The sequence below is a fragment of the Colias philodice genome, chromosome 17 (assembly GCF_061535455.1).
Source record: "Colias philodice isolate Cphi_HAF_F1 chromosome 17, ilColPhil1 Martin Lab GWU primary, whole genome shotgun sequence".
Classification (NCBI taxonomy): Eukaryota; Metazoa; Arthropoda; class Insecta; order Lepidoptera; family Pieridae; genus Colias; species Colias philodice.
In genome coordinates this window covers 2,730,795-2,758,487 of record NC_143102.1, presented here as the reverse complement: position 1 = coordinate 2,758,487, position 27,693 = coordinate 2,730,795, and the positions used below count along the sequence as shown (strand labels likewise).

At 34.3% G+C, this 27,693-nt stretch overlaps 1 protein-coding gene and 1 long non-coding RNA gene across 3 annotated transcripts in view; both read right to left on the bottom strand.

Annotated features, from left to right (window-relative positions):
• The window catches only part of LOC149480885 (uncharacterized), a 462,413-nt gene that overhangs the window by 2,458 nt on the left and 432,262 nt on the right, over positions 1–27,693 (bottom strand). The gene's annotated exons all lie outside the window — the stretch shown is intronic.
• Positions 305–27,693, bottom strand: part of LOC149480893 (protein jim lovell-like) — a 30,262-nt gene continuing 2,873 nt past the window's right edge. The window contains exons 2-3 of one of the 2 annotated variants that reach the window (XM_089705836.1): positions 4,930–5,085; positions 305–3,732 (exon numbers count right to left, since the gene is read on the bottom strand). In XM_089705836.1, coding sequence (XP_089561962.1) covers positions 3,068–3,732; positions 4,930–5,085 — 821 coding nt within the window. In that variant the 3' untranslated portion in view covers positions 305–3,067. The remainder of the gene's footprint in view (positions 3,733–4,929; positions 5,086–27,693) is intronic. The other variant, XM_089705837.1, reaches the window with a different exon arrangement.

The following is a 27,693-nucleotide window of genomic DNA, read 5'->3' as shown; positions in this document are numbered from 1 at the left end:
TTCAGATGTGTTATAACTTTTATGTAGGTATGTAGGTATATCTTATTGATTAAATTAATAGGTATATTTGGTCAAATTAAAATTTACCAAAAAGTCGACGGATAGGTAGTAGATACGATACAGATTTCTACAAATTGTAATTTGCTATAGGTAATTATGTGAACAAGTACAAAGCTACACGGTAGATACATAGTTGGGCACAGACTAGACTAGTTAGAAGAGAGCAATTGCAATCTTCTAACAGCATATCATAGCGTTTGTTTATTGTCGTCGGGAGAAAGGCTTCCAAATAAAACATCTCAACGGTATTTCACAATTTTATTTTTACACTTTACGTCGGTGACCGTAAACGAATTTCACTACATCGCTCCATCATTTCAATTTAAATTACACGATAGAATGGTACTAGAACATAAATATTTTTTTCGTATTATTTTAAGATCAAATAGATAATCTTTTTTACATTCTAATGTAACGATATTATTTTAATTTAATTTGTAATTAATATTAGGCAAAATACAACAAAAATTAATTACATAACTTATATTTAATTATACTCTTTATCGGAGAGAACAATTAATTATTCTAGAAGCTAAAATCATCTCAATTACAATTTATAAATACTCATAACAAAATTGAAGGAACTAAATATTTTGAATTCTACTAAAATTAACACGATCACATATAATATCAACTTAAAAAATAATAAAATTCTTACAATATGTAGTATCTATTAAAATGTACGTTCATTTAATTTGGCTCCTGAAAATCGTATAGATTATAAAATGGTGCAGATTATAAAAACTACGGAAAATTGAAATAAAATTTAACATTTGTAAGGAAAACAGGGAGTAACGCAGTAACAGTCATAAAAATATAAAGCTATTAGCATTATTAATAGTATGATGGTATGTGACGTTGCCCTACACAACACAATGAGATTCAAGATTCACACTACATTATTATAATTCCTACCGCCGCCGCACGTAACAAATAACAAACTTAATTAAAACGTCTCAATTAAAACTTTAACAAAATCACTCTAATACTGCTGAATTTGTACGAATTATGTAAATCTAAAATATAACATGATCACGAGTCACAACACAAAGTAAACAAGGAAGCAGGAATGGAAATATTGCATTCTCAAGTCCAGTAATAGCGGTGTAATTTTTGGCACATGTATTCGATACGCTATAGATAATACAGCGAATATATGAAGCCTTCAAACATAAAGACATGTCTGTAGCATATTAGAAGTCCATAGAATAGCGCTTGAAAATTTTTACTAGAGATTATTGCTACAAAACGAAATGTATTCAGCTTCGCCTTCGACATGATGTGCAACACCGTTTAGTTTTTAACATAATTTTGTCTATATATTTAACTGCGTTGAATCTTAATATTGAATTAATTTAAGCGTAAAAGGAAGGTAAAGAGAAAAAGCAAGTTCATAAAACTATAAGTACATATTCAATTATTCAACTCGTTAATATATAAAATCCCTGTAATGATATATTGTTTAATGACGCGACTGTATACTATGTGATCACTGCGGCTGATTCTGTGATTAAGTGAAATATACAGACATACAAAATAGAGTCATAAATAGTGTTCAGTCTTCTGTTAAGAGATTTGCAGTTTCGAATCGACATCTAATTTCATTAGTTTAGTTTAAAATGATGTTAAATTAAATACAGTAGATACGAATAAAATACACGGGTAATTCTTTCAACATAACCGATCGTATGTTTAGGTAAATATGACGTGATACTCCACGGTACATCTAATACGAAATCATTGTATACAATTATCTAAAGCCAGAAAGGTTTGAACCTTTTTTCTAAACTTTCATTATTCACTAAAATCTCGAAAGCTCCTTTTTATTTGAACATTGAGTGCAGATACATTATTTGTCTAGACCAGGCGCGCACTGTCGTGTTATTATTGATAATCGAGTCTTTGTTTTTTTAATCTGTAATCATAAAGTCGCTGACGTCACGATGCAATCAGGACCACCCGAATAGTCGCGGGCACATCTCAGCTTCGGAATCACGATTTCCGCATCGGAGCGCGTTCAAAGCGCGGTACATTTACATGACATCGCCGTACGTCGCCGACATCGCATTACTGCAGGCCCCGGGTATTACCGGGTAACTCGTCATGACATAACCTATCATTTATGGGACTTTGAACGATTCAGAAGGGATCGTGGTAAACAGAAATGTGTGACTAGTGCGTCGCAGCCTCCCAACGAGCCCGTCACTAGACGCCTCACGCAGTTAGTTCACTGTATTCTTTCACTAACTCTACGACAATTACAAATGAACTACTATTTACCGTTTTAGACACGACGTCTCCTTATTTAATGGTTAATTTAATTTCAATATCCCATTAATTTATCGATAACTATTTACATTTAAAATTGTTTATCGAATAATAACTATTATTACGAAATATTTTACAAACTTTGGTGAAAATGTAGGAGTCGACTCGCACATTTAACGTAATATCTACATTGGGATAACACAATTTACAGGCAAGATACGTTCGAAAATAGACTTTACAGTAAAAATCATAATCTAAGTGATATGAAGTATTATCTAAAAATAATTACAGTGGAATGTTAGAATGGAATGTCAACAATAAAAGACACGGTAACGACCGCCGATAACAATCACAACGCCTTTCACACTTATTGCACACCTCGAATCAATAAATTATCGCTATCACTTATACGCGATTTAAATACATTTACAATATTAACACATCTTTAAATATAAATTTAACTAATTTTAATTCGGGCATCGAGGGATGCCCGGCGAGATCTCGACCTCTGATCGAGTGAAACTGAAATTCTAAAAGTATATCAGGGTCCACTGGGGCTCCATTATCGAATTTGAACTTTGCAATCTCTAAAATATACAAAGATAATTTCAGTTTCACTGTACATATAGATTTTCTAATTTCCACGAAATTGTCGACCTACGTACTGTCGAAAGGAAAGACACACAAGATGGAAGGTAGAAAGGATAGGTACTGGGAGGATGGCGCTAGGGGGAAGCGCCTAGTCCTGCCCGTTGTGGTGCAGCAGCGCGCGCGCGTCGGGCGGGTGCGGCGGGTGGGGAGTGTGGGGGGGGTGCGGCGCGCGGTACGAGTCGCCCTCCTCGTCCGCGGAGTTCTCCTTGGAGCGGTCGCTCTTGCAGTCCTCCTCCTTGGCCGCGCCCGACAGCGCGTCCAGCGCCATCGGCATCGCCTGGTACAGCTCGCGCGCCTTGTCGCTGGGCGGCAGCAGGTGCAGCATGTTGAGCGGCATCGGGAAACCCGGCGGGAACTCCGGGTAGAAGCCCTGCTGGAACGGGTTGAACATCGGGTTCGACGAGATGTCCGGCTCCGAGCTCGCCGGCCGCTGGCCCGCGTTCTGGTGCTGCTCCTCCTTGTCGTGGTGTTTGCTCGACGGGTGGTTGTTGTTGTTGTTGCCCGAGTTCAAGTTGAGCACCTCGAGCGGCCCGCCTATGCAGTCTTTCCTCAGCTGCTCGAGCTTCAGACTTTTGCCGTACTTTCCTCGCACGTACATGAGTAGCGAGTTGTACGGGATGCCGAATATCCTTGACGCTTGGCTGGTTGTCATCTTCTTGTTCCATACGTGTTGAAGGGCTTCCGTCAGCTCCGCGTTGGTCCACGAGCGAGGTGGCCCGCCCCGCGGCGCGCTGTGTTGCCCCTTTGGTCGCCCTGCCAAAAAAATGTTCTTATTAATAGACGTCAACATTTTCGTGATCGAGTTTAGTAAGTTCGCTAATTAGGTTGCGGAGTTTTGCAGTTATGATTTACGGGTGGAAAAATGCAGACGGTGCTGGGCGGTATTGGCGCACGACATGTGCCGTGTGCCTCCGCGACAGCATTGCCTCGCTAATGCAGCACAACTATCTAATAACCGTGTTTCGGTGGAGCCATAACCCTATGTTGGCAGCCGACACACGACCGAAATGAGCGGGTTGCGGCGACACGCCGGATTCGTCATTAATTCGATGCGAGCACGCGACTATTAAGGCGGTTCTGTCAGAAAGAAAAGCGGACGTGCATACGCCGGCGACGTCGCCTCGACCTTACGGGTTTATAATTTCGACGGATCACGTTCAATGCTGATCAGATAATTCGAAAGCCGTGATATTTTATTGCGGGAATTAGTTTTTCTTAATAGTCTCGGGGTCACGCGAGTTCATAACGGGGAATTAAAAGACGATTTGCATTCGAAATAGGAGCTTGTTAGCATTTTATGGGGAGCATCGCATGCATGTCTCGAGCGATGGCGCTAATCGATCGCCGCGCATTGTGTGTGCAGTTGACAGTGGACCATTGTGAGCATACGTTAGACTCGGCGTCTGTTCCCCTATGTCTATGAGATACGATATCAGATCGTCTTAATAAACATTCACTGGGAAACAATGGTCGTTTAACATTATGCGCGATGCGATTGCGAGACTGCGAGATGTGTGATGGGACACGGTTGCAGCCCGTATGCTATTATTAGTTCTGATGCATAGTAACTATTGTATGATCGGGCTTCGGTTTCGCAACGTCGTTTACATATTGCATGTATAACGAGTTGAAGTTGTGAATATCTATCAAATAATCGCTTTTCTAGTAACGTGCACTTTATAACTGGATTTTAATGCGGGACTTAGTTTTCTATCATGTTTATGAATAACAAATTGTGGCCAACCCTAAGTAGGTATTTCTTAAAGCTTTCGTAAAATTTGAATTTCTTAGGACAATTGCTTAACTGTTATTGATCGCGTTAAAACGTTTCGGGTTGTCATTGATAGATCTTTGACGAGTCTTCAGACAAGATGTACTGAGATATTATCACAAAAAATCTATGTCTGAACGTAATCTGCTTCAGGTTGGCCATTATAAAAAGGGACTTACTATGAGTAGGATATAAGTGTAACCCACATTTCTTCTTGACGTTGGTGAAGAGCTGCGCGTCGAGCGGCGGCGGCCGGTGCTCCACGTCCATGAGGGGGTACATCTTGTGGTCCATGCCCGGGGGGAATAGACCCAGGGGGGAGTCCATGCCGAACACTGGAACAAGGGAAATTTTGTTGAGTAAACTTGCTATTTTACATGAGATGAGCGTGTAAACAGTTATTTGTTATTGTTATATACCTATTATAAACGAAATTACGAAATTTTAACTTGAAACTTATGGCTTTTACTATAAAATATAATACAGTAGAACCTCGATAACTTAAACCTCGATAGCATAAAAACCTCTGTAACTTCAAAAAATAATATGTTCCCTTCCCATCAGAGCCCAAAACCTCTTTAACTTAAAATACGCAACCTCTATAACTTAAATAAATAATCTCTGTATTGGCCCTCAGTAACTTAAAGAAATGTTTCCACAACCTCTATAACATAAAATTATTTGTCAATGAGTCATTTTGAAAGAGTGTCAAAACAAAAGGTTTCGGTATTTATTGCTTGCACGTGTTTACCATGTATTGTTAACGTAAACAATACATTACCTATTGTTTGCTTTATCGAAATTCTTCAAAGCTTTGCGGCGGATAGCTTTATGACAACGACTTACTTGCATCATAAGTTTTTGATAGTTGTCCTGGAAACATTGCTTTACTTACTGTGTGATAAAACTGGCTTAAAATGAGTCCAAAAAGAAAACTAACAACCCTCACCTACGCTGATAAATTAAAAGCTATAGAAGCAGTGAAAAATGGATAGACCCTTGATAACTTAAAACCTCTATAACTTAAAATATTTTGTGTTTCCCTTGGACTTTAACTTATCGAGGTTCTACTGTAATCCTTATTCAGCCCTGCTTATTGGAGTAAATTACTTACAGTAATTTTTGAAATATCCTAAGTTTTACGTTTAAGTGTAAATTCTTTTCCAGATTATTATATTATTTATTATATATTTATTTGCGAGACTGCGAGATGTGTGATTATTATATTATATATTTATTTACTTTTGCAATTTTATTATTGAGTGATAAAACTTAAAAAAGGTAGGTTCATCACATCGTAAACGAGTACCTATTGCCTATTAGGGACCTATCTATATAAAATACGTTACTTAATACAAATCTATAATTTTAATCTTTTTTTTTTTTTTTTTTTTTTATTGTGTGATAGGGAAGCGCTTGACCACGATCTCGCCTGATGGTAAGCTGAGATGTGGCCTATGATGGAGCGCGCTTCCCTAGAAGGTACCCGTTCACTCTTCGCTTGAAGACCCCCATATTGTACTCGTCGGGGAACACATACTCAGGAAGCATGTTCCAGTCCCTCGCGGTTCGGATGAAGAATGTCGATCCGAACCGCTTTGTCCGGGTACATGGAACATCCACCATATGGCGATGCCTAGAGTCTGTGCGCCTCGACGATCGATGGAAAAACGGGGATGGCGGAATTAAATCGTGCAATTCCGCAGCGCACTCACCAAAGTGTATCCGATAAAATACCGATAAACTTGCCACTCTGCGACGGTGGGCGAGGCTCTGGAGTTTTTTGCCTACTAGCTCATCGTCGTTTATTAGCCTCTTGGCACGCCTCTCTATCGCCTCAAGTGCCTCCAGCTGGTACTTGGCGGATCCCCTGTTCATATTAGCATTTAATAATTCGAAAACATAGCGATAAACTATTATTTCTAAAATATCAAGGAGCCGATTCTTTTTCATACAATTTTAAACAGTGGTTATTGAACTCGCCTTACTAATTTAACGGTCAACAAAATTACGGTCGGTCTCTATTCCACACAAATAATCTACTTCGTTAATTGCGTTCATGTAATTAACAGACAGTACTAATAGGTTAACTTGGTATTTCTAGCTAGCACTTGTCATCGCAAATAAATCGTAGGCGGTAACTGATTACTCGCAGATTTATTGTGTAGTATTTAAATAATCAAACTATATTGTTATAATTGTACTAACAATTTGCAAAACTGAAATATAAATTTGCTAGAACAATAAATTGTGTAAGCAATGAAATAGTTCGTATTATAGTTCCGCTACTCTCCGCTAGATGGCGCCAGTGGTTCGAAGGGAAAGAAAGTTTCATTCGACGCCGATTATTTCGCGATTACTAGTTTAGTGAAAATACACTTTAAATTGTTTCTTAATATAATTCCTCGCTAAATATGCTAAACAAATATTCCATATAATTTACACCGTAAATGGAGTTTAATTAAAATTTTATTACTCTACGCGTATTAACTTAATATAGTCATAAGAAAACATAATATACAACAATTTACGACGCAAGGCCATTACGACGCAAGTGCACGGAATATGTAAAACTTTCAGACAGATAAATAAGAGCGAGCTAAAATAATTCGAGGCGGTACATTCGAATGCGACAAATCGATAGCTTAATACTTCTTGTTCTGTATCCGATGTACTTGTCTCGGATTCAGATATTCGAGCTCAACGCTTTCACGACTATTCATTTTATACTGCGAAGTAATTATTTTACCGGAACGTCCCTTCGCTGCAGATACAGCGACGGTGGAAAATACAATGTTTTAGCAAATATTATGCCTGTACGGATATCTTTATAATGCACAAGTACGATTTCTGTTGGCAATGGTGTGTTTATGTTGTGTATTGAGTAATATTGCCCGATCATATAAATTTGCTGAGATATTTGAGTCTACAATGTGTCATTGCTAAAACATTACGATACAGTTATTGCGACTATCACTATAACTGGGAACTTCTCTTAATAATGTTATTTAAAAATGTTTCTATCATATAATGTTAAAGTGGTAAGTATAAAGTGGTCATCAAAGATCGTTACCAATTAAATCAATTTTATGTAATTTTATATTGCATTCATTCATGAATTAATGCCAATTTAGTCGAACCTAGTCTTGTTAAGTACCTACAAACATCCCTATTCTATGCGCTAATGCTTAGCTCATGTAAAGTTTTTATTGCATACAGTATAAACGATAGAAGAATTCAAATCACATTTTCTATCACGGCACTTTCTACAGCCATAACATATAACGGCTTCCTTTATAGCTCGTAAATCCTTCACTATTCTATATTATTAACTAGTTGAGCGTATACCCGCGGTTAAGTTTTAACTGTAGCGTGCAATTAATGCGTATGTCGTCTGGTAATGTTAGTCATTCGTGTTTCCTGCCCCCGAGTAAATATGGGGTATGGGACGGATTATACAACTAGGATTATACAACATATGGGAGTGTGTGCTCTGTTCCGTGTTCACTTTTGTTTGAAAAAATTTGCTCAATAATTTTCCAAACAGGATTTTTCCAATCTTAGCACATTTTGATATGTACTTCATTGATAATGAGGGAGTGTGTTTTTTATTGTTAAGGGAGTGAATAGATAAGCTTGATATCATAATATAATTTTGACGTATTTGACTTTGAAATTTTGTAGGTAGACTTCTTGTTAAAATATGTGTCTACAACAGCCAATAAGTATGTAGACAAAACTGCTAGAAAAATACTAATAATTTTCAATGAATGAAAATAACTGCACAGCATGCATTTATTAAGGGATAAAAATAGTTTTCGTAGCATGCCCGTTCATAAATTTACATGTCTATATTTAGTTCAATTTTTATCGAGTTCTAACTTCTAAGTTTATAATTCCATTCTCGATTGTATTGAATAAGGTTTCTCTGCAGTTTTAAACTTTAATAATAAATAAAATACATTTGGATATTGTATTATAAAAGTTAAGATCTCAATTTTAGCAAATAAATGTGTTCGTTTACGATTTTTCGTTGTCTTTTCCTTATCCTTAAATATATCAACATGTGTGCTTATTTGGAAATATTTATGTTACATATGATTTCCCTACAATATTGTTTAATCCATACTAATATTATAAATGCGAAAGTAACTCTGTCTTTCTGTCTGTTACTCAATCACGCCTTAACTACTGAACCAATTTGCATGAAATTTGGTATAGAGATATTTTGATACCCGAGAAAGGACATAGGCTACTTTTACCCTGGGAAATAGAATACTTTTTATCCCGGAAATCTACGGGAACGGGAACTATGCGGGTTTTTCTTTGACTGCGCGGGCGATGCCGCGGGTGAAAAGCTAATTAAGAGCCCATTATACTGAAAGTTTAGGCATTTTAGGCACTGCGAGACGGCTCGCGCCCGCGTTGCGCAGGAGCCGGCGCGGCATGAACTCCGGTGACCTATGAAGGCGGGCGAATACGCCACAGTATAAATAAATCAGTAGTTCGATTTTATTTGCTATCGTAGGAATGTATTTGATAAATAAATTTACTACTTATCCTATACCATTAAACGAGCAATATTTGCATTTTTATATATTTGTTTGTATATATACAGTGTGGAAGTTTTCGATGTGCCCTGAATGGAAAGTACTTGAAATACAGGGATAGCAAATTTTTCTGAAAGGTAACATTCCTTTTTCAAATTTTACTTTATTATTCAAATCGATAGAAACAATATAAAAGATAATTTATTGTTAATTTCTCGTAAAAATATTTGCTCTTAGAAATAAAAATATCATGGAATCTAACATTTTTATTGTAGAATCAACATCATCTCAACATAAAGAACGCTTCTGGTTTATTGGTCTATTTTATACATACATTTAAAGTTTAAAATTAAACTCTCGTTCTGGATACATTAATTTATTTTCTTCTGAAAATATTGGTAATAATAATTAAAAGTAAAACAAATAAAAAAGGCAAAATAATATGTAATTGAATATAAGTATGTAATAAGTATGTTAGTGTATTCAACCAACTTAAAAAAGTGTGACTATTTTACAACAAGGTAATTTTTAAAACATTTTACAAGGTAATTTTTTTAAATCACTACATAGTATAAAACAAAGTCGGTTTCACTGTCCCTATGTCTCTATGTCCCTTTGTACGCTTAAATCTTTGAAACTACGCAACGGATTTTATAGTTCTTTCGATTCCCGGTCGAAGAAAATGAATTTTTGAAAATCTTTGAATGCAGTTCTATTTCTTTTTAAAAATAAAGGAAATTTGCTATCTCCAGTATTTCTAGTACTTTCACCCAGGGCCCATCGAAAATTTCCACACTGTATTTACAAACAAATATATTAATATGCAAATATTGCTCGTTTAATAGAATAAGAAGTTAATTTATATTTACAACAATAATCCTAGGATAACAAACAAAATCAAACTACTGATTTATTTATACCGTGACGTGCTCGCCGTTTTACTCGCCGCTCGGTTCTAATACGCGAGCGGCGACTACAACGTGGTCGGGAGCAAAACTAGCACAGGTCCTCCTTCGATGACGTCCGGCTGGACTCTGGCGGCACTGACGTGGTGCGCGCGAGTCGCATTTTACGTATTATATTTTATATAGAAAAAAATAAGGGCTAAATTATAAATCTATCCAAAAATTTCCCTGTAAAACCTGATTAGTAAATGAAATGTAAAATTTTCATAAACATAGCGTTCCCCTAATTCTCATAAAACTGATTATGCTTTCAAAATCGATGTTACTTCTGATTTTTTTTTGATCGAGTTAAATGTTTAATATTGTGTTTTTATCCAAAAAAGTCACTAGATCAAACGTTTATCTGTGCTATATATTTTTTTAGGATTTTAAATATGATGATTTATATCCAAAAACCATGATTTAGAAACATACATTTTGAACAAGGGCCCCTTAATTATAATTCGCTGAAATGTAAACCATTGACATGATGCGTCATTAAGTTTGTAACAGATGCGAGTGAGACATAATTTATTAATAGTAGGTATAGCATCTTATTGTATTTGATTTTGCGCAACTATTATTAGTGCTACCATTATTATTTAGGTTTACATTCTTCGAGAATTAGGTTATAATCATTATTATGGCAATTAATATCTACTAGCTTTCCGACCGCGGCTACACCCGTGTTTGCAAAGAACAACCCGCATAGTTCCCGTTCCCGTAGGATTTCCGGGAAAAAAATTAAAAATATCATTGTAATCGGTTCAGTAGTATTTTCGTGAAAGAATAACAAACATACATACATACACATACATCCATCCTCACAAACTTTTGCATTTATAATATTAGTTAAGTAGGATTGTGATACTTAATTGCATACCCGCAAAATTGAATCGAAACGCGGTAATTTATATACAGGTCAATTCAGATCTGTTATACATACCTATTAGATATGTATAGAAACCTTCATTTTGGTATCAAATTTTCATATTTATTTACCACAAAAACGTTAATTTTTGTGTCACGATCACACGTTACCAATAAATCAATACAATTTGAAAGTAACCGTAGTATATAGGTAATGGACAATTAATTTGATGCATAATAAATGCAGTTCCGTTGTATTTTATTGCGGAATGCGCGGGAGTCGTTAAATCGTGTCAATCGTTAGCGCGCCATATTTGCATAATTACCAGCTTCGGACCAACACCGATCGGTGGAAATTGGATTGTGTATGATTGGTAACCAATACTTATGGTTTATAAGCTTTTGGGTAACGGAGGGAGCTTTTTTGTTGCCATGGAAACGAAATTCGTGTCGATTATAGATAGACATGTAGAATAGTAGGAAGTAAGTACTGAATCTACTAATCTTATGCTTAGTGTAAGATTTGCAATAAGTAAGAGGGTGAAAATTGTCGTTCAAGAAAGTAACAACGTTTCAGATTTAAATAAGGATGGTGTTGTAAAAGCATATTTTTGTACTTCAATAATCAATGCAGAGAAAATATCATGTTCGTTTGAAAAAATAAATGAGTTTAATGTGTGATTAAATAGTAAGAAATCTGTGTCTACATTATTTTTCTAGCATTTCTTTGTAATACATTTTTAACGAGTTCAATTTGTATGAGAACAGCGTAGAACTTGCGGTCAATTAGATCGGCTCGTACTTGACGCTTTCTAATTCTAGCCATCGATACTTGAAACTAGTCGACCATAAACAATGATTTACGAAACATGGCGGCGATCGAAACATTTTAAAAACTTATCTTTTTCACAAATTTTGCAAGTATTTTTTCAATGTTTTTAACTAGGTATTTCTTGGTAACATCAAAGAACGTTCCATTTATTGAAATCGTGACGAATTATGTCTAAAATTGTCGTTTTGTTAAATGGTTGCTGATGCATGATACTAACATAGTGCTTTTGTAATGCTGACACTATTGTATTTGAAACAATAATTGTATCTAGATTTCGCTTTTACGTATGCAATTATGATAAAAAATCGTAAAGATTTAATATTCGTTTCAATTATTTCCCTCGATCAAACAAGTGATAACAAGACTGGCAACACATCACTTTTACAACATGCATAAACGTCACTCGAAATTGGAGTAGTAAAACAAAGTTTACGATCGATCGCCGCCGCCCCATATGCACAACGAGATCGAAAGCGGAGCAAGTTCGCAACTCAACCCTTTCGCGCCCACAACTTGTCAAACACCCTGGTTCATTCAGACAAAAGTTTGGAGCGGGCGCTCTCTGTCACACACTGAGTCACGCGTGTGTTGTTGTGAACATGCGTACCCCGCACGCCGAGGCCGGAGGAAAGCGAAAGTAGCGGGAGCGCGTAAAGGGGTGCACGGAAGCGGGTGCGATGCGTTCCGGCGCGTTCCCGCCGGGCGCCGTACGGTGACGTGTAGGTACACTGTACGCGTATACAGACTCATTCATTCCACACACGGGCGGCGCGCGGGCGGTGTGACGTATCGAGGTTGTGTGGGAGTTGCCGCGTGTTGTCTATGGTCAGGCCGCGCGTGCTCGTTTATTTTGCAACGAGATTTACAACTATAACTGTAAATTAACTTTATCGAGCGGAGCCGAATCTAGGTCGTATGGAATCAGCATTAATTATCGCTTTAATCTCGGTGCCGATGTCGACTCCGTACAATAGATCACATGATAGATATCGCGCGCCAAGGACGCGAAAGTACCTAATAATGGGTAGAATATGCCGTCAACTGGGTTAGTCTATTGTTTTAAGTGTACGACGATGTGGGGAGTGATTAAGAGTAGGTTCTAGGCCGAAGACGCGCCTATCCTTGCATTGTTCGCGTCGCGAGGATCGCGTGTCGTGCGGAGACCTCCTTACATAAATGATGAAGGGTTGATATACGCGGAGGAAACTCGTCGCTGCACCTTGAGACACGCTCGTTAGTGATTAATAAAAATTAATTGCTCTTATTGTAGGCTTCTGTTATACCATTCGTTCAGGGTGAACATTACTTATTATAGTCTAATTGTTATGTAAGTTCTTAATAATTGTGCAATTAAGCATCTAAGTACCTGTTAGTTGATTAAGTATTAATTGAACTTTAACCACCAATCTTAAAATATATAATGTACCTTTCAACTATTATTTATTCTATTAACATGATAATAAAGTATAATCGATGATATTAAATATGCCAATTATTTGGTTAAAATAACTTGACGACCGCTCACTTGATCGCGACATGTCATAAAAATCGACTCGCTGATCCTTAACAGAATATATAAATAGGTACTTAATATCTTCGATTGCAGTACAATAAAACCGAATGCAGTTTTAATTACATATATCAGTTATACCTTTCTTTTTGGGTGCAATCAATGTATGAGAAACTGGACCAGTTCGTTTATTACCTACTTACGTCGAGATAATTTCTTTATTAATAACAATACAAGGTTTTTGAATTAACCTCCAAATAGATGGTTAGGGTTACCATATTATGGCACTTAATAAGCGGCAATAATAACTCAATTCGCTTTGAAGTTGCAATAAATTATTTTTAAATATTTACGATACGTACGTCTTTGCAACGTTGATTATTCAGTTTATAATCAGGTTTAGTTTTAATTTATGAACTGATTGTGGTGCAATGTAAAATAAGTTATAAATTATTGCAAATTTAGTTGACAACGTTAATTTATGATCGTCTGTTTACATTGGCGTAAGAGGCATATTTTTATATGTTATCGTACTTTAGTAATGTTAAATGAATAATTTATTAGGTTTATATTAAAGCGTTTTGGCAACCCTGATATGAACATGTCATACACTTAAAAATAACACTTGTTCTGACCCTGGGAGATGTTATACATTTAATTCGGACCAATTTCAATTGGAATGGGCTTCAGTCGGAGGTTATGTGGGAAAAGCATTGTTCTTGCCCGAAAGCTGTTAAATCAATGTTAATACAATCATTGTTCACTTAACGAATGGTTTTTAGATCATTTTTTTATTGTACATTCATGTTTTCAAATATACGGGATTTCAATGAGATTTTTTTATGACATACATTTGTGAATTGGCACGCACAAGAATGTTTTTTTTTAACTGCGTAAGTAAAAAAAAAGTAAGTAGGTAGAATACCTGCAAAACCATTTAAATAAATCGATTTGTTGCTTTGTACAAACAAATCGCAAGCATCGGTCATTCATCCGACTCACGGCACTACGTATTGTTATTCATCCTCTGACATGTTACAATTCCACTAAATTAAATTAACAGATATTTTTTACTAGCATACTCTGTGGCCCAATCCCGTTACGTATGTAATCATGTAGGCGCCAAAACGGTTGCGGCGAGAATCGATTTGTATTCCAATACGAATAAATAAAAATCGATTCAGCGATTACGTATAGTTGCTTTCTCCGAGTAAACAAAATGCATTTCGATGTGTGAAATTAGACGGTGGACCGTGCATTGTGATGAAAAATTAAAGTCTTTTTAGTAAATTGCAAAAACTCGATTCGGCATAGCGGAAACGTGTTGAATAGATTTTGACATTTTATACTTATTGTTAGTACGAGTAGTGCGACCGTGGCGAAATTTCATGTAACGAGTATTAAAATGAATTAATAATTTTAAATAGACTTCACAGTTGCACTTTTGGTATTAAAATTTAGGGCGCGAGTAGATTGAGGAAACCGTCGAATATTGTATTCATTGGAAAAATAAATGATAACGTAAATAAGTCTGCATTATTGCAATTTGCTTCAAAGCCGCTGACATTTGACAACATGATTAAAATAATCTTGCGAGCGATTTTATAATTACACAAAAATACTTAAGATTCAAATCAATTAGGCTCACTCGAAGATAAATCGGTTACCGTTACATTAGTCCATTTCCACAGGCTATTTAATTAATGATTGCATCATTACCATGTGTAATAACGTAACGCATGTACACGTATTATTCTTATCTTACATTATGCAATTATAACTGATGAATTGAAAGCAGACCTAATTACAGCTGCGCCTTTGTTATGACAAATATGTAATTATTGTGTCGTTGTACATTTCGAAAACACGATCAATACCTACGCTTGTTGAATACTGTTGTAAGAAACTCATGTGTTGAGTTTTTTTTTAATATAAGTCGGGCTAAGGCATTGTATCATAGTGTTGTCATGTGGAAATTCTTAAACAGTTTTTTTGACAATAATAAAACACAAGTCATTACTAGCCGCCTAAACTCAAACTCAAACTCAAACATTCATTTATTCAATTAGACTACTATTTAGTAGCACTTTCGAATCGTCATTACATAAGTATTTTTAACATTTACCACCGATTCGGAAAGCAGTATCTATGGAGAAGAATCGGCAAGAAACTCCATAGTTGCTCTTTTAAATCATGTCAATATTACATAATATGTAACTTATATCTAACTACATAATAATATATCATAATATGCCAAAGAACTGTCCTGTGGTTTTTACGCGACAACCCTCCATGGGTCTTTATCGTCCATATATTCCTGAATACTGTAGTACGCTCTCTGAACTAGTACATTTTTTATATAAGTTTTAAATTTAGAACTACTAAACTCTTTAATATTGTGAGGAATTTTATTATATAAGCGTATACCTTGACCCATAAATGAATTTTTAACTTTAGCTAATCGGAAAAATGGCATTTCAATTCTATTCCTGTTCCTTGTGCCATAATCGTGTCTATCTCCTACTCTTGTGTGTATGTCGGAGCTTTTGTGTACATGCAAAATATTATTAAATATATACTGTGATGGTACAGTAAGGATACCAGTATTCTTAAAATGATCTCTTAGTGAGTCCCGAGCACGTAAATTATATATAGAGCGAATGGCTCTTTTCTGTAATATAAATATAGATTCTATATCTGCAGCCTTGCCCCACAGTAGAATTCCATAGGACATAATGCTATGAAAGTAGCTGAAATAAACCAATCTAGCTGTATCTTCATCGGTGAGATGCCTTATTTTTCGGACTGCATATGCAGCTGAACTGAGCTTACCTGCAGCGGTGTTGACATGGGCTCCCCACTGTAGTTTCTCGTCCAATGTTAACCCTAGAAATACAGTAGACTCAGTAGGATGCAATACCTCCCCGTTCAAGGTAATATCTCTGTTTAACTTTTTTACATTAGGAAGTAAAAATTCAACACAAGTGGTTTTTTTGGCATTTAATAATAAATTATTGGCAGTAAACCATTTAGATATGTGTAAAAGAGCACTGTTCACTTCGTCAACATTTGGGTTATGCCTATCCACATTAAAAATTAATGAGGTATCATCTGCAAACAGAACTATTTCACACCTATCCTGCAAATAAAAGGGAAGATCATTGATATATACCAAGAACAAGAAGGGACCTAAAATTGACCCCTGTGGAACACCAATGTTAATTGACGCACCGCTAGAACGTTCTCCATTAACAACTACAGTCTGTATCCTATCATGCAGGTATGACGCTATGAGGTTCTGGGCTTTTCCTTTAATTCCATAGTGATTAAGTTTACGTAACAAAGTACAATGTTCAACGCAATCAAATGCCTTGGAGAGGTCACAAAAAATCCCCAGAGCATTTTTTGAGTTTTCCCATGCTTTATATATATGTGTTAGAAGTGCAACTCCAGCATCTGTGGTTGAGCGCCCCTTTGTGAAACCAAACTGTTTGGTGTGCAGTAAATTATTAGATGCAAAATGACTACTCAATTGGTTTAAAATTAACTTCTCGAATACCTTACTTAATGTTGGTAAAATAGAGATAGGTCTATAATTGTTACAGTCTTCTTGATCGCCCTTCTTAAATAGAGGTATAACTTTACTAAGCTTTAGTAAATTAGGAAATGTACCATAGTCACAACACTTATTAAATATGAAAGCTAAATTTTTCGCAATATTTTCTATTATATTATTAACTAGATTTACGGACATTCCCCAAAGATCACAAGTATTTTTTAGATTAAGCGTCTTAAAGGCAGTAACAATATCACTAGCAGTTACGTGTCGTAATTCAAATAATGTACTACACCCCGCAACATGGTCCCTCAAAAAGGTTTCTGCAAGTGCTGAAGACGAATTTAAACTATTAGTAATAGTAGCAGGGACACTACTGAAGAATTCTTCAAAAGCAAGAGCAACATCAGCACTTTTGTCAATAACCCTGTCATTATTTACAAGTTTTATGGTATTACTTGATTTGCTTTTACCCATTTCACCATTAATAATTGACCAAACTGTTTTAACTTTATTATCAGAGTCGCGTATTTTTTCTTTGATATATAATCGCTTTGCAGTAAAACAAACTTTTTTAAAAATTTTTGAGTAATTTCTAACATAACTAAGAAAAGATGGGTCTTTATTATATTGCTTCATACCATATAATTCATAAAGAATGTTCCTGCACCTATGTATACTAGCTGTCGCCCATTTACTAAATGGTAAATCCTTGGTAATATTTAAAGATTTAACTTTAAATATTTTTTCAAATTCATTATGTACTAAATTAAAAAGATTATTAAACATTTCACAAGGACTATTAGGAAAGGATTGATCATTTAGTACGGGCAGGTTTTTATTAATATTATTCCTAAACTTATTAATGCCTTTTTTAGTTATAGGCCTAACATTAATCCTTTTAAATTTAGGTATGCAATCCCATTCAAAAACTACTTTCTGGCCACAGTGATCCGAAGTCAATGTATTGAGAATATTTTTCTCTAAACAGATGCAGTCACAGTATATATTATCAATACAGGTTGCAGAAGTAGTTGTTATTCGTGTGGGTTCGTTAAAAAGTTTATATAGATTAAATGACTGAAATAAATTAACAATTCGTGTAGCCGTTTGTGTTTGTAAGAGTAAATCAATATTAAAATCACCACATACTATAACTTTTTTTTTACTCCTGCCTAGACGCTTTAATATTTCTTCCATGACTGTCTCAAACATATTATAGTCACTGGAAGGGGGTCTATAAACGCAAACAATAATATAACGCTCCAGCTCCACACAGGACAGTTCAATGGTCCGTTCTACAGAAAGACTAACAATGTCAGTTCGTTCTTTACATTTTACACTATCATGTACAAAAATAACAGAACCTCCGTGAATAGCCTGTGTCCTAAAGTATATACTTTTTAATTTGTAATTTTCAATATTTACTAACGACTGACATTGTTTAAGCCAATGTTCTGTTACACAAAATATTTTAATATTGTTATCATTCAGAAACAATTCTATTTCTAACAATTTGCTAGCCAAGCCTTGAATATTTTGATGCACAATGGAAAAAGACTGCTTAGCTGTTGTCTTATATACTAGTTTAAATCTAGCTTAGGGCTAGATTGTCTGTCTACACTTAATCTAGGTTGATGTATAAAATTACTACTACATAAAATTATAGTAGATTGATGGTCTGATACCGAACATGTACCAGACTGGTTAATATTATATGCTATTAACATAGCAAGTTCACGCTTATATCTATATGGCAGATACACTGTATTCTTTGTCAAAGTAAACGATTTAATACATGAGTTAATGTCAAAGTAAATAAATGCATCACGATGATGATTTGTTAGGTTATACAATTTTAAATTCATATAATGAATTAATCTATTTTGTTCTTGTGTTAAACCAGGTAGGTATGGCAAGGTACACAACATAAATTTACATTTAGTCTTACTACTAATATCCTAGGTATTAAATTCATAGTCATCCTACTAGAATATTGAAATTTCTTCTGAGAACCTCGCTTGTGTACAGTGTGAATACATTGATATTGGATCACAAAAAATATATTACAGATTGATACGAAATTGCTGTTTACGTGTGTGGTTCACCACAGAACCGATTTCTTCCCTGACTCATACAAAATAATGTGATTCATACGTGCTTCTATCTGTCATTTGTAATTATACTCGGAAGGTAATGTCATTTGCCTAATTCTCGGTAGTGCTTTGAACTGTAGCATCTTTAATGACGTGTACCTAATCCATTTCGTTATTAGGTCTGTATTATTATATAGTGCCACAAACTTAACTGACCCGGTGACGGTGTCACTGATGTCGATTTTTACTACTGGCGGCACGTAGTTCCAGTTTTTTTCACCGGGTCAGATAAGTTTGTGGCACTGTATATAAGTAATATTGCACTAACCTGCACTAACGTTCTGCTGCCATTTGTGACATTACATACGATTTGAAAAGAGAACTAATTAAACTGCGTAATTCTAAATTTAAAAATTCTCTGCTTTTCTAACTAATATAATAATAAATATTATATAACTTCAAATTCCATTTTAAATTAACAATTGAAGATAAGATTTCGAGCTTGAAGAAAGGGAAACAAAGCCAAATATAACTATTAAGTCGCGCAACAGAATGACGAAGTTAAACCATACATGGGCTGAAATGTGGTCAAAGATACGTTTCCAAAGTCGTGGTTTTGTTCACTTTGACGTCCACAACTTTTGCAATAGCCACATTCTAATCTGATTTCAATGTTTGGGTGCTTTTTGTTGGCATAAAAACTTTTGTTTTCTCCGCTTAAGCTCGGTAAACTATGAGTTGTTTATGAATATTTTCGCTTCCATAATTCTGTTTGTAAAACGTAATAAGAAAGGTGAATGGGAATAAAATAAACCTAACCTGGGTTCAACAATTAAGGATGAAAAGATGTTGTTTTGAATCTCGAATAAAATATAGAAAAATAAGCCCTGAATTTTATAGTAAGCGTATGGCCAAAACGTATTTAGATATCATAGAAAAAAATTAAAATATATTTTATCAACTTTTTTTTTATAAATATAGAGCTATGGTGTGAAAACGTCATCTAAATAATGATTGCAATGATCGTTCGTGACATAAATACAGGTATGATCATTAAAGTAAGCTTCGCATACGATGATAAGGCATTGAATGTAACTAGTGGGCGATGTTGAGGAAAAGTTGTAGCACAATAAATTAATTTAACCTATCGTACGCTCGTTAATGTATTCGATAAGCTATAATGAACATAATATAATATACAGAGTATTATTGCCCAAGAAGGCTATTTAAAAGATATTAATCATTGACAATGTTCATTTCTAACGTCTTGTTATGCCTTTCATTTCTTATAATCTATTTATATTTTATACTCATAATATTGTTGCTTTAATTGATACTAAATAAATACGCATTTGAAATGAGACTTATTTAGTTATTAATAATAAAAACGGTCATGTAAATAAATTCAAATAAACTGTTTTCGAGAAGTTTAGCCGCATTGAAAGATTGTTGTTCTTATAAAGAAGTGAGGATTACCTCCTTTTATGAATGTAATGAAAAGGTTTTTTTCCTTTTGAAAGTAAACAACTTTAGTTGTTCAATGAAATCTTATACTATGTAGAAAAGGACCTAAGTTTTATTATAGTTTCAACTCGATGAATAAGATAAAAGCTAACTCATAATATGCTTATTCATGGTGTAACATAGTATCCTAAATGGTAAACACTATTAACATACGTATTGACTATTGTGAAGTGTTTGAATGTCTATTTGAAAAAAGTTGAAAGCTTAAGTCTGAAAAATCTCCGTTCTCTATTCGTAAGGATATTAAAGAGGACGTACAAGTAGTGAGTCAGCTAAATGCGGGCTGCAATGGAGAGATTTTGTCAAAATTTCAATCGTTCCGTTCATTCGAAGATCAAGTGAACAAAATCAAAAAGATTCGCTCACAATGCTCGCTCGACGATTTCATGTGTCAATGGCGGCGTTTTTTCGGTGGCATTTTAGAGATTTAATTGCTTTTCGGAGGCAATTCGACGAATTCCCATGGCCGACGTGAATCGCCCAGCACACGCTGCATGACATGTAGTTTTTAGACGTTTTTTTATCGCTGGGAGATCGCGTTCGTGTCGGTCAGCGGTTCAGTTCACTCGTGAGCTTATTTCGTTCCATTCATTCGAATTTAACGGGTTGAATCGATTTCGGAATATGACGATACACGGCTACCGGTATCGCAACGCCATCGCCAGTGAAAGGGAACCGTTGGGAGGAATGGATTATGGATATTAATTATATCGCTCGCTCACAGCGGGGACGGCATCAATCTCGAACTGTGTCGGCACCTCTTTATCGCTTACAAAAAATCGTTTTTTCACATGCTCACGGCAGACAATGGGCGCATCTCACTTGTTATTAAATTCGTATAAAATTAAATCTAATGTGTGATTTGAGTTCCGGTTGCGTGATGGGAATATGGGCATGAGATCTAAACAAATAAGTATGTAATTTACAATTGTACATTTGCATAAGGAGGTCGGTTTACTTTCGTTTGGAAACACTAAATTAAGAGCTGTTGAATTACAATACTCGGTATACATAGCGTTATACTTGTGTTGAAATTTGGTATAACAAGTATTCCTAACATAAGTACCTCTACACAAAAGTCTCCATTATTTTTTCTTCCTTTCTATTGACTTTTTATTGAAGCCAATGTGATCTTCACCTTCTCTAGGCAATGCTTTCTTATCATAAGGGCCAAACGTCACCTATTTATCACTCAATTTAAGTTCTTATGCAGAATGCAACAAAATCTATATTAGTTCCACGGTTTTGCTTGCTTTGTATGGTGTTTTGGGTTCTACCGATGAAATAATAGTCAAGTCATACAGAATTCAACGCGTGCTACGTTCAAAGAATATAATCTTCTAAATAACATGTGAAGAAACTTCAATATTATTGACACTCCGTCATCGTAAACCATCATATAATTTACGATAGCATTAACTCAAAAGCCAAGACACATCATCCAATTAGCTCCGTACATTTGTCAGTTTTACCTGCATATGGATGGATGGACAATAATTTAAATATAATTCATGGCTCATTTTCACGTACTGTGGGTACAATGGCTAAGCGTTGTATAATGTTGGACAATAGCTGTGATTTGCGTAATTGACAGAGATATGAACATCTTCACGATTTGGCTAATGGCTATAAAGTTTGGTGACAAATTGCCGTGTTCGTGTGATTTGTATTTCTTATTATTCCCCGTTAGGTTTGACGATTAGCTTCTTGTATAGCTGGTATTGTTTACTTGGCTATAATAGGTCTTGCATTTCTCTTTGTATCGCTTGTTCTTATTTCGTCTTTATTCTCAATGCTTGTGCACTTTCAAGTGCCTAATTAGTGTTATAACAGATATTAGAAGAGTGAGTATAAGGCATGGTTATACATTTTCTTCATGACTTTGATGCGTTCCATTTTCTTTGTAGCAACATAAAATAAAAGTTATTTATTACGTTCGTATACGGTACGTATTTTACCTATATCAAGTAGGTACCTAATTTCCTAAAATACATATCCTTGAGTATTCAAGTACCTGAAACACACAAAGATAACCATAAAAGCGAAACGTTTAGAAATATTCAACTCATTCTAAATATAGCTTACCTTTCACGAAAACAAGTAAAGCGACCGATAGAAATGTTCACATAAATTATTATAACACTACCGTAAAACGAAACGCCCACAAACTTATGTGGAACCAATTTGAGCTAAATAAGATTTCGATATTAATAATTTTTTTAACATAAGTATTTCTTTTTTTAATTTATCGGATCAGGCGTCGCACTGTAATTTCAACATTGATAGATGAATGATCACTAATTATGATGAAATTTGGAGATAAATGAAGTTGTAACTTAAAGTGTCAAAATATTGCAATTTCATATCTCAATTTCAAGTATTAAAAAATATACGCAAAAAAATTACACCTAAGTACTCCAAATTCACAATTGTAAAATTTGAAGGGTATAATAAGTTTCGTAACTTTTCTGAGTATTATAATCTATTTTTATATTTATGGAGGAAATAAGGAATAAAATATGTGGATAATTCAATGAACGTATGCTTTACTAAGTACTTACAAGAACTATAATAAGTTTAAGTGTAGGTATTTAATTAACTTTAACATATTAAACTTGCGTATACCTACTTAAGATACCGTTTAGTTTTTATGGTCCACGTTAACATACTTCAAAGTTAATCATGAACATTTAAATCTAGACTTTACTATCATTATGTCTAGAATCTAGATATCTACATAAATAATAGTTTTTACCTATTACGTATTTTACTTTTTTTGTCAATATTTACAATACATGTGCTGTTATTTTATTATTTTATGTGTGTGTGTAGGGGGGGGATAAAAATAATATAAATAAAATAATCGTATTTCATTAGTTGTCAAAGAATCGAACCCAGGACCTAAGTACTTATCATTGCGATGGTAAACAAGTATAATTATAATGTCCCTTTATGTAATTAACACACGCGCAGGCGCCTACAAAAACTATAATAGTTATGTCACAATGGACTTACATGGATAATTAAATTGTAGTGACACTACTCTTTCGCATTATGATGGACTTTGATAAGTATAACTTATTTTGTATTACATTGATGTTCAAGGATTTATATTATTTTGTAAAAGTTTTTATTAACTTTGAATGAATTATTCAATTTTATATAATTATAAATTCATAAAATTGAATGAATGGTAATAGATAATAATTAAGATGTTTAGTAATAAACTATATTTTTTTTCTAATATGTTATTATTTGGTTTTGGATCAGAATATTCAGTAGTAGATATAACAAGTTAATTTGAGGTGAAAAATAACCCAAAATGTTTGCAACTTATAAAGCAGTCTAATATAATATCTAAGCTTGTGATCTCTTAGCACTTTGAACGTATGGTTACCCCATCCATACATGTGTACAGCGTTTACATATGTTTGCTAGAACATGCAAACGTAATAAAATAGCGTGGTTTTATTCCCTTCCTACGCATGTAACGAGACGGGCGAGAATTATTATAATTGACGCGTTTATGTTCAAGTTTTAGATTTTAATGATTTACGTAGGATTACTGTGCGGTTAATAGAAATTACTTTTGTAATAGATGATCATGTGTTACAGTATATTCCATATTCGATCATAGGTGGAAGATTATATGACTAGTTCGGAAAGAAGACTTATCATTCAATCGCGAATATTAATTAGAGGAATCAAGGAAATAAAGGAGAGATGTATCATAATATAATTAGAATTATATGATACATTATTATCTACAGTTCATAATTTATAAAATATGGTTATGATTAATGAATCATTATTTATGTATTCTTGACTTAATTGAATAAATAGACAATGATTCAAAATGGGTCAATTATTTAATTATTGTATTTTAATATTGTATAAATTATCCAGCATAAGTATGTTCGAGATTACTTTTACCATTTTCCCTTACACGTTTAGTTTATAACTATCATCAATTCTAACACCTGTTTAGCGATAAATCCATTACGGCGTAATTTACATACAGACAGACAGATTTAATGTGCTGGACATTGTCCGTGTATGGGCATAATTTGTGCACGACATTATTGGGGCAAGGGGCAGTTTGTAGAGGCAAGTGGGTCAGGAACAGTGGCGATTGAATGTAAATGTGCTGTGGTTAGTGTCATTTTGATGTAGGGTGACCTTGGGTTCAGGTTTTATGGGATTATTTTTTTGTTTAATTATTTAGAAGTTTTGTTTTGATTTATTTATTTATTTAAGAATTTCCGACAAAGGATACAGATTACATATGTTACATCTTATGTCAGAACATGATCTTCTGTACCTTTAAATATAGGAAATTACAGCGTTCAAAATGTTAATTACAATTACAATTCGCCAATTAATTAAAAATATTAGTTAAAAAAAATAAAGTTAATAATTGATGATATTTTTTTTCGATTAGTTTATACCGTTGGTCCGCACCGATTTTTTTTTGTTTAGTGGAGACCGTTGGTTAGCTCCGATGATTTAAGAAACGAATAAGTCTTCGATGCCTTCAGCTTACTGTTTAATAAATAAAGATGTACCTATATACTCTTTTATACTTTGGCAATATAAAGATTGGTTATATCTTCAATGATTCACATACAATATTGCATACTACAATATTGTCTTCAAATAATTATCTTACTAGCCTAACCTCAACCCAATAAAAGTACTACAGTATGTCAATATTCATAAACCTATTCAAAAGCATGTGTTCGAGTCACCCTTGCGTGCGCGCAGCTCTTCGTGCCAATGTTATTTTTTACCCCGCAAGGCTGTGTGCCCGTTCTGAAGACCTTGCGTGCCCCATTGAATCTATGCTAACAATTATAGGTTTCTAGTAAACATCAATATGGTATAATGAAGGTTTTTTAATCTGTGGCAATGATTATCAATAATCGAGATGGTTACAAAAACGTGTGTTTAACAAAGTTTTCTGTTGGATATTGTGCTCTGTTAGATCTGCTAATTTTTTTCGAAATTACACTATATTATGGGATTCTTAAATGCTACGTAACCTAAGCATGAATGGTGTTCAATTCCCATTCTATGATACCAATTATAGGTGCCTATTTAATTACCACTATGGTATTATGGAGGCTATTTTTTGTAAAAAACATACACTTGCTGTCCAAAACACATGCTTTTTGTTTTGGACAATTAGTGCGTTAATTCAGATTTGTTAAAATTGGATGAAACAATAAAACATTCAGGTCTATCTTCAATATATATAACAATATGCTAATTAAAAAAATAGAGTGTGAGAATTTGAGTAAACAATTTTATATTTAGTCCACGATCGATTCTAATTAAATCTAATACGAGGACTTATAGATTCTAGCTAAAAGTCTTTTACGTATTAATTTTTTAATCTATTGTGATTTTGTCTCAACATTTAGTGTAATCACATTGGATACATTGACAAGAGGATGTAAAATTAGGTTGACAATCAATCCTATTGAATTTACGCTAACATAGAATTCTAGCTAAACATAAAATATGGTTTAGGAAGATTTTTAATCTGTGGCATATATAGTTGATCCATATGATTCGAAAAGAAACTAATAAGTTCTTATTAGAGGATAAAAAACTGCGCTTATTAAGTTTTGCAAAAATTATATTTAGAAATTCTAAATGGTTGATTCTCATTGAACATACGTTTAGGTGTTTTCTAGTGAAATAGTGGATTATAAGACGAGATACACATATCGTGAAATGAATTTTCATTTAATTTGAATGACATGACAATGAAAGAATCTTTGCCATACGGCTTCATTTAAATCTTTTCTGTTTGAGCCCATCAAACCATTTATGTTTCAATAGTTGTAGCTTTTTCAATAATGAAATTATCTTAGTTGTTTATTTTGGGTAAATATTAAATAATGAGAAGCTCGGATTATTTATATTTGGTGTACTTTTGGTCCTTCAAAGAATAAAACGCTTGTTTAGTTTTATAATATTTCATAGTCTACACTTTCTTTCTTTATATCCTTCTCAATCATACAATAAAAATTGAATCAAAGGATTGAGCTAACTACTCATCATCTGTCATCATTTATTAAAAAACAACATGGAAAAATCTGTATTGTGCCAATTTATAGTGTTAAATCACACACGAAGAGCAAACTGCAATTATGAGCCCTGCTGGTTTAAAAATAAAACAATAGAACATTTACGATTTAATGCCAGTAATGTTTGCCATTTATACCATCGTAAATAATAATGAAAAAACGAGCGGGAAAATCAAATTTCGTATTACAAGTGGGCACAATCAGGAAGCCGGCGGACGCTGTGATTGCAGTAGTCAACTCAACCCCTCATTACATTTACGCCACCATTAAACATAATCAACCTCTCATCACACACGATGGAGAAAACAATAAAACGTTATTAAAATTACGTCCATCAACGGCATAAAATGCGCATGCATAGCCTTTGTTTTTAGAACTGGCAACTGTATAACGATAAGTTGTAAAAATAGAACAGCGGTGGACCTTATTTTGACATAGCTTTGCATGCATTGTTGTTTATTTCAAGTTTAAGGTTTTTATAAATAAAATTTGGGCGAACGTAATGATTTATTTAATTCTGAAAAATTACTTATCATAGCATAGATATTTAATTATTTATGAAATATTTTTAGAATAAGGCTATTGTATTTTCTTTAGTAGGAATTTCTTGGATTGAATTCTTAAGCATCATAAGTTTGAAGTTTAGCGTTGGAAAACTAATAGAATCCTAGTAATAAATCGCAATGTCAAATATACAAAACGCATTTTTTACGCATTTCGTGCGAATGAAAAATAAGAAAAACCTACAACCTTCCGTGATAGCATCAATTTAAAAAAAAGCTAACACACCCGCCAAATGTAAACAGCCAGAAAGTTGGCAGTTTAAGTTTTCGAATTTAGAATGAAATTGACAAGTGCGGAAACGTTCGGAAATTCCCCTCGTGTTTGGTTTCCCTACGCGTAGTATGCGTGCAACCCTTCATTACAAGCTACGACTATTATGACGCAATCAAGCACTCAACACAA